The sequence below is a fragment of the Colius striatus genome, chromosome 15 (assembly GCF_028858725.1).
Source record: "Colius striatus isolate bColStr4 chromosome 15, bColStr4.1.hap1, whole genome shotgun sequence".
In the NCBI taxonomy this organism is placed as follows: Eukaryota; Metazoa; Chordata; class Aves; order Coliiformes; family Coliidae; genus Colius; species Colius striatus.
The window spans coordinates 9,426,913-9,434,944 of NC_084773.1; the positions used below are offsets into that span (position 1 = coordinate 9,426,913).

An 8,032-nucleotide genomic window follows, 5' to 3' on the forward strand; every position below is an offset into this window, starting at 1 on the left:
ACTTGAAACAGATGTTGTTTAAAAACCATGAAGCTTTGTTAAGTTGTCTTTAATTAAGCTGCAGTAATTCATATTAACTGATAACCTTGTGCAACCTAGGGTTCAGATTTTTTTAAACTGAAAAAATATCTAAACTTTTCTGAAAATAATTATTTTTAAAAGTTCACTTTTCCCACAAGCAGATGGTTATAATCATACTTCAAGTATTTACAGTTTATTTCAATGAAAATTATGATAAACTTTCAAATCTGGGGATAAAATCTTAATTAATATATCATCAGTATTTAATGAAAGTTACAAAAATTCCAATACTTCTTCATATTCTATTGCAGTGCCATAACAGCAAAATCATCCTTTTTACTCAAGCAGGCTGGAGGTGAAAGTATTTTTAACCATTAGAAACTGAGATTCTCGGTGGGATCTTTTCAGCTTTGCGCGACGGTTCTGGAACCAGATCTAAAATGGAAAGAAGAGGGATGCTTCTCAGAAATACAGCACTGTAAGCAGAATAAGCTTTGAAACGTAATCACACAACTTTACAATGTTTCATGTAATGACAGAGTAGTTTAGACGTTGAATACAAATTCAAAATCTGCAGATGATGGCATGCAGCTCTCTGCAAAAATTTTAACACTGCAGACATAGAAAATAATACCCCATCTTAACTGGAAAATGTGGGCCAGCTTCACTGTAATTCATGTAAAAACTAACATTCACTGACATTGAATCAGATCCTGGAAGATCCTGGAGCATCTGGAATTCATACACAAGTCTGAAGGTATTATTTCTTTAGCATGTAATACTTGCACCAGAAGCTTAATAAACCTCCAGGTGAGGCCCAAATCCTTATGTTTGTGATATGCTTATCACATTGGACTATCAGGAAATCAATAATTAAAATCCCTGAGTACATTTGGCTTTTGGCCAGATGAAAATAGGTTTAAACACTGGTTTAACACATGCATGCTCTACTGACAGTCTCACAAAATACTTGGACATTCAGAAAAACTATTTCAATATTTGTTTTTCAAATATGGTGACAAGCATAATATAAATATGATTTTAGATGTGGAAGCAAAGGATGAAGTTCTGCAAGTGATAACTGCAGATTAACAAAGCAGACATCATGCAAACATTACAGTGATGAATGCTTCACTAATGCTACGGAAGAAGGTTTAAGAGTTTGAAGGAATTCAATGGCTTCCATTTCGTAAGTAAAGGAAGGCATTCAACATGTAAAAATGTACATCATTTTAAACTGACATAACTGAAGTTATTGCTACTGCTGTGAAACTGCCTGTTTATATAAAGAGTACATAGAGGTAGAATTACAGAAAAGTTCAAATAAATTTTTCATTACCTGGATCCTGTCTTCATCTAACTCTAATTTGCGAGCGAGCTCTTCTCTAATATCAATGCCAGGGTAGGAGTTCATTTTGAAAACATTTTCCAAGACTTCAATCTGAGGAGAGTAAAGCACACTTGTTGAATAGTTACTGCTACATTCATGGTAGTAATAAAGCAAATAAATACAAAAAGCAGTTTAATTTGACCAACAAGAGACTTCTGAGCAGTGTTTGCACAACTATAATTTCACTCATAAACACCAGTTTGCTGAAATTAGCAACATTACTGTTAATGTACACTGGTTCCTGGTAATGGTCTAGTGGTTGATAAGAGCTAGGACAAAGGCTGGACTCATGATCCTAAACATCTCAAACGATTGTATGATTCTATAAGTACATCATACTGAAATAGTCAGCTGTTAACAGGCTTCTACCAACATTTTACTAAACTACATTGTTATTCATTTATTAAATGCTGTGAAAATCCCTACCTGGTTTCTAGTGAATGCAGTTCTTGGTCTTCTACCCCTGTACCAGCTCAGTTCTCGTTTGAATGATAGCCTTTCAGTGACTGAAAAGTATTTTTCACATTTCAAGACTTTTTCTTCTTGCACTGGATTACTGTTAGCATGAAATAATGGATTTTCATAGCAAACAACAGGGATTTGCAGGTGGGGATTACTGTCATCACCTAAAACTAGAAAAAGCAAGCAAACATGAGCTTCAATTTACTGCTTCTCAGTAGAAACAGGAAAATATGTACAGGAGTAAAACCACAGGATGTTACAAAATGGACTGCTGACTTACCCAAGCCGGTGCATGCATCTATCCATGGTCTCACAGGTTTCACAGCTGGAATGCCATCTTTTTTCTTCTCCAGTCCCAAAATATTTTCGATGGAAAATGAGCACTGTGTGGTTTTATTTTCTACCAATGCAGACGCTTTGCGCGGATTCTGAGGCGCTGCATTAGCTGCACATGGAGACGGATTTGCCATGCTTTCCCCTTTAGCCAGCATAGCATCTATACTGTACTTGCATCTCTCCACAAGTCCTCCTTATAACTATCTTGACAAGGGGGTTGGATTTGCCACGTCATTAATTAAAATCTTTTATTAGAAAGTTTTAGCATGTCAATGAAAACTCTCCCACCAAGAGGCACGAGGAGTTAATTGTTTATTTGTTTGCAAGTAATTAGCAACTAATGGTGACACTAGGGGGGCCACCAAGAGGGACAAAGAGTGTTATCTCTCCTAGCCAGAACATCGACTTAACTTTCTCAAAAGAAGCTCTGCACAAATATAGTACTTCTCTTTTATTTGAAATCATTAATGTATAAAATCAGGTTTTTTACAAACTTTATACTCTAATGGACTCCACTTACCTAAACATAGCAGCATGATAGGAAACCAGTCAAGTAATAAGTAATCTCATTTAAGTGAATTTCCTTCCAAGGAAATTTTAAAAATAATCTCTTAATGCTATTAGGGTAATCCCGAGGAAAATGTCTCTGGTTTTTCATATGCATATGTAACGGTGAACGTGGTCAATAAAACAACAATAGCTTTTGGCATAAGGCACTGTGCAGTGGGTTGGCAATGTTGTCAAAGCTCAGTGTAATTGCCTTCCAAGTGCCTGGATTAGTTCACAGGAACAGTTGCACCAACTATTTTAAATAATTCATGCATTCATTTTTTCTTATTAAAATAACTCTGTTGTAGCTTTTTTGAAACATACCATATGTGAAATTTCCTCACAATTCTTTACAACATAAACACAAAAGTAATAGAAGCAGTACACTCAAATTCACTGGTTTAAAACACCTCTTTACTGCTCGATATTCCTCCTTTCTTGGTAGATTTATAACAAATAGAAATGTATTTAAATCTTACAAAGCAAACACTTAAAATGACCAAAAATCACGAGAAACTGGGAGGTAAAGGTTTAGTAATGAAGTTCAAAATTTGACAATGGAATTCTGATGTCATTCATTGTAAAGAAAATACTGACTCTAATACTTTTTTTTTTCAAGCTTATCTATCAGCCACAGAGCAGTTTACGCGTCATATATTCAAAATCAGCTTTTTCATTCAAGATAACCTCTCCATACAGATTCCTCCTTTTCTTATTTTTGGACAAAGCATTGTTTTATAACAAAAATTTACAACAATATTAATTTCAGGATGCAAAAGTTACTCTTCAATAAAACTTGTAATTTGGAGCACGTGAGCATATGGGATTCTGTGCTTTTAGAGGAAAAATCTACTTTTTCCTCATTTTACCGTTTTCTCAGAGTACTTTATTCTTTGTAATTTGTCACACTCACACAGCTGACAATTAATATTAAGGTAATAGCACTTCCACTTTGCTTTGCTGTACATTTGTAAACAACCCAAGACTAATATTTAGGAAGAGTCAGAAGCAAGGTAATTGCAAAGGAAATGGTAGTACTGTGTTGAGGGAGATTCTACAGAGAAAAATGCATATGTGGCTTTATCAGAAGGACAGGACATTCACCTGAAGAATGTTGACTTACTGGACTGACTCTGTGTTGTGCAATGGGATTGTTGTCAAACAAAACTATCAGAAAGAATGACAATTCAAGAAGCCGTATCAGAATGTACCAATGGAACTAGAAGTGGCAGCAAAAGAACTGCAATGACCACCAGCAAGCTGAAGTCCAACCATCATTTAACAGCCTCAGAAACCACCAAGTGCAGCCATACAAAAGTCCCATGAAAATCTATGTATGAAACCACTGCTTGCTGGAATATTTGGTCAGTGGGAAGCAGTGTTAAGCAAAGGCCTTACAGCCCTTTGTGTTTCAGTACAGCTGTTCACAAGGCCACCTATGACCTGAACAATGCAACAAGAGTCCTTGCCTTGACTGCAGGCAGTTAGTTTGAGTATTCAGACTTCAGAAGGTCACAGAGTAGATTCTCACACTCTCAAATTTATAAGAAACTTGGTGAAATTGAAACACCATGTATCTAAGAGACCTTTATAATACTAATGCAGCTCCACATCACTTTATTTATAAACATTTCACAAGAAAAGAGAAATCATTCCAGAGATAAAACATCTGCGTTATATCAAAATTCCATTATATCACTGCAAGTGTTCAAGGTCAGGCTGGATGGGGCCTGGAACAACCTCATCCCATGAAAAAGATCCCAAAAGGGTGTTGGGACTAAATGATGTTTAAAGGGACCTTCCAACACCAACCATTCTAAGATTCTAAACCAATCTATATGTAGAGTTAAATCTACTGGAAAGTCTGGCTGAAGGTCTAGCATTGAAATGTTGCTAGACTTCTATGAAGAAAAGCTTGCTTACTTGTAGAAGAAATTTGTTATCAAGGTAAACAGTCAACAAGCCTTTCTGTAAGAAATCTTCTCAACAGGGTAGAAAAACTTTCAGATCCAAGAATATCTGGTAGTAAAGAATCAGATTCAATTTCTAGGAATTTCCACTGCAAGTGTAAATAGGCCTTGAGCCTTCACTTTAAATGTATTCGGCCCATTAGAAATTATCAATACTTCCATTGCAACCCATATGAAATCACCTATAGAGTTTTAGCTAAATACCATTGTAGGGGCAATTACACCACCACAGCCAACATTAAGTTGAAAATCCTATGTAATCAATCACTGCTCCTTGCATATGCAAATCCAATCCTTTCACAGCATTACATACCTGATGAGGCAGCAAACTAATCTCCCTTTCAGATTTTGCAGGACTGTTTTTGCTCAGGGACAGCTGAGCCCATCTCTTTAGTAGATGAAGCTCTGATTTTACAGAGTTGTGAAGCCTTTAAGGACTCAGCTGAAGAGATCACATCAAGACTCCTTGCCGGCTTTGGTCCGAAACCCAACTGTGGCTACCTTTTGCTAGTCTCACCCACTGCTACTTCACTGCCAGGTCACCTTTCACAATAGCCTGTAGATGTTTTCAGCATTTTAAAAGGTATAAATGGTATACACACTTTCTTGATTACTTATCACACTCAAAAAATATTGCCTTTCATCTCACCTTCCCATAGGTTCTTTACCTCACTGCACCTCAGATACTCTGCCTTTCCAGTATGTTGTGAATACGAATGACAAAGATTATGCTCAAAGACAACTTCAAAAGTCTAAGGTTTTCTTAGGCAAGAATACCACATACTGTTAACAACAATTTTCATGAAACACAACTAAAAGCAGTTAGTTATTTCTTGGCTGAGGTAACAGCTATTTTGACCTGGGGAGATTAAGAGAACAAAGATAAACTCAAGGTAAATCCAAGGGTGACACCAGCAAAAAACCGAGAAACAGTGTGTTAAACTGGGGATAAACATCCAAGTAAAGCCTACCTTGTCCAGACAGCTACTTTCATTCACCAGCAGAGGCAAAATATTTTGTCCATTAGTGGACACATCTGGAATCTACTAGAGTCCTTGGCTGCTCTTCTCCCTGTTTACATAATGCCAATTGTTAGTCACCCACATTTTTAAGGCCTTTTACCAAATATTTTGCATAAAAATTTTTAAAAAAACAAAACAAACAATTCCACAAATCTAAAAACTCAAAAGAACACATCACAAACTAACAAAAAGCCTACAACACTGAAAAAATTCTGACACAAACCCACACTTATTAGATTGTTCATCGGAGTTCTTAGATTCCCTACCATCAAAACTCACAGATTTGACAGCAACAGATATCTCAAGTAAAACGTTTGGATGCCTCATAGAAAAATGTACACAAAAGGTAAGAACAAGAACAGTAATATCTTACAGAATCCTTGAACATAAGGGATCTATTAAAAAAAAGCTGACTGCTAATTCAAAGAAGCCCTGGTATAATATAAAATTATTAGAAAGGATTCCTCCTGCTACTAAACCCAAATGAATCATTCAACCAAACTGCTAAGATCAACAGAAACAATAAAACTTTTATGCTATGTGTCAGCTGAGATACCAAAGCATGTTTCTACAGACTGATGATGATGGTTGATATTTTGGATTTTTCCTCTACCAAACATTTAATTCTCAAAGAGCTGTTCTCTATTCATAGCAGCTCTGTCACAGCTGTTAATTTACAAAGCTAGCTAAACCCGATTCCGTTTAAAGTCACTACTCTCTTGAATTCTGCTATGGACTTGCACATCTTACAGTACAAAACAGAGAGCATTTCTTGAAAACGACCACTGTAAAACTTTGCCACAAGTTAATTGATCTCAAAACCAGAAAGCTGTGTGCATATATTTAGGTCATAAACAAATGCTAGTGTTCTGTTACATAATTACACATACAGAGTATTTTAAAGACTACATCTTGTAAGTGAACTCTCTACTATTAGCCTCATATGACAATGAAAAAGAGAACTGGTGTAACTTGCTTCAATGAGGTGAGTCATGGGCAGAGCTGGTGAATGAACCAACTGAACGGAGTTGTAGTTTTGACATTTCTCACCACATTTTACAAAAAAAAAAAAAACAAACCACAAAACAAGCTAAAAAAAGCCCCACCTCGAAATTCTTTACTTGTTTGTAATTTGAGTGTTTTCCTTTATCTGTGTTGAAAGGTGAAATGTGATCTGATAAAACATAAAAGGTCTCTATAGCCAGACTGCACAATAATAATTAAGTCTGTTGGACAGCTTTATGTACTTTTTAATCTGGTTTTATATGTTCACTTGCCTTGAAACATCCAAAATCAGAAAGGGAACAGTCTTTTTTTTTTTTTGTATCTGCAATAAATGTAAATCAATAAAATACATAAACCTAAAAAGTTACTAATCATTTATTAAAATGTAGAACTTAAATACCAGGTAATTTCCAAGCTGAAACAGTCTCCAAACTCAAATATGATGGACAATTTGGTTTTACTTTATAAAAGAGCAAGAATTTTATGCAGCCTTTTGCTTGACACATAGTACATGTTAATTGGGTTTTAAATGAAAGGAAATTTAGATGGATATTCTCAATTAGCAATTGGTACATACTCAACATATCCTACTCTTACAATATTAACCGCTCAACCTGTAGCAGAGACTTCTCAAAAGGGATGCTTCAGGTTAACATTAAAGGAGTGCTAAAGATGCTTTCATCGTGATAGGGACACAACAGCCTTGGTCCCACTGTGGTTGTGTCCCCTGAGTTAAGACTGTTCCGAGACAGTAGCACCCAGAGTAAACAGGTCCCAGATGCCTAACAACGAGCATCCGACTGACAAGCTGGCTTTTTCCCAGCAACGTCACTTGAGAATCAGGAGCGGCCCGGGCACCGCTGGCCGTGCCACCTCAGCGCGGAAACGTCCCTTTCTGCCTCTGCTCCCCACTCACCTCCCCGAGCTGGAGCGGCCCGACGCAGCGGGTCTCTCCCGAGAGGCGGGACCCTCCCGAAGCTCCCTCTTGTCCCTTCCTCACTGACCGAGGGGGAGGCGGCGGCGCGGCCGCCCCGCAGGGACGCGCCCATCGCCCCGCTCTGAGGGGCAGCGCGCGCCTGAGGCGCGAAGGGCGCGACGCGCGTGACTGTGGCCGCGGCGCGCGCCCGGGCAGCCGCCACGGCGCGAGAGCGCTCGCGCTCGCCCACACGAAGACGCCAAGCAGCCCCACGCGCACGGGTCAGAAAACAGATGTCCCGGCTGGCCAATCACAAGCGAAGCGGGAGGCGCGGGACAACCAATAGACAAGCACAGCGATG

General features: G+C 38.0%; 1 protein-coding gene across 1 annotated transcript; it reads right to left on the bottom strand.

Moving 5' to 3' along the window:
• Window positions 1-272: 272 nt before the first annotated feature.
• Window positions 273-7,713, bottom strand: HESX1 (HESX homeobox 1). The gene is made up of 5 exons (XM_062008556.1): window positions 7,672-7,713; window positions 2,154-2,409; window positions 1,838-2,043; window positions 1,361-1,462; window positions 273-456 (listed from the first exon to the last, which is right to left on the bottom strand). The coding sequence occupies exons 2-5, from the start codon at window positions 2,362-2,364 to the stop codon at window positions 358-360; spliced, it is 618 nt and encodes a 205-aa protein (XP_061864540.1). The 5' UTR covers window positions 2,365-2,409; window positions 7,672-7,713; the 3' UTR covers window positions 273-357.
• Between the last annotated feature and the right edge of the window lie 319 nt (window positions 7,714-8,032).

What these genes read in the sequence shown, in the direction of transcription:
- HESX1 (XM_062008556.1), bottom strand. Translation starts at nt 2,364, where the DNA reads ATGCTGGCTAAAGGGGAAAGCATGGCAAATCCGTCTCCATGTGCAGCT. An exon ending in AGATGCATGCACCGGCTTGG is followed by an intron (nt 2,044 to 2,153) that starts GTAAGTCAGCAG and finishes TGCTTTTTCTAG; the next exon opens with TTTTAGGTGATGACAGTAAT. An exon ending in CTGCATTCACTAGAAACCAG is followed by an intron (nt 1,463 to 1,837) that starts GTAGGGATTTTC and finishes TACTCTCCTCAG; the next exon opens with ATTGAAGTCTTGGAAAATGT.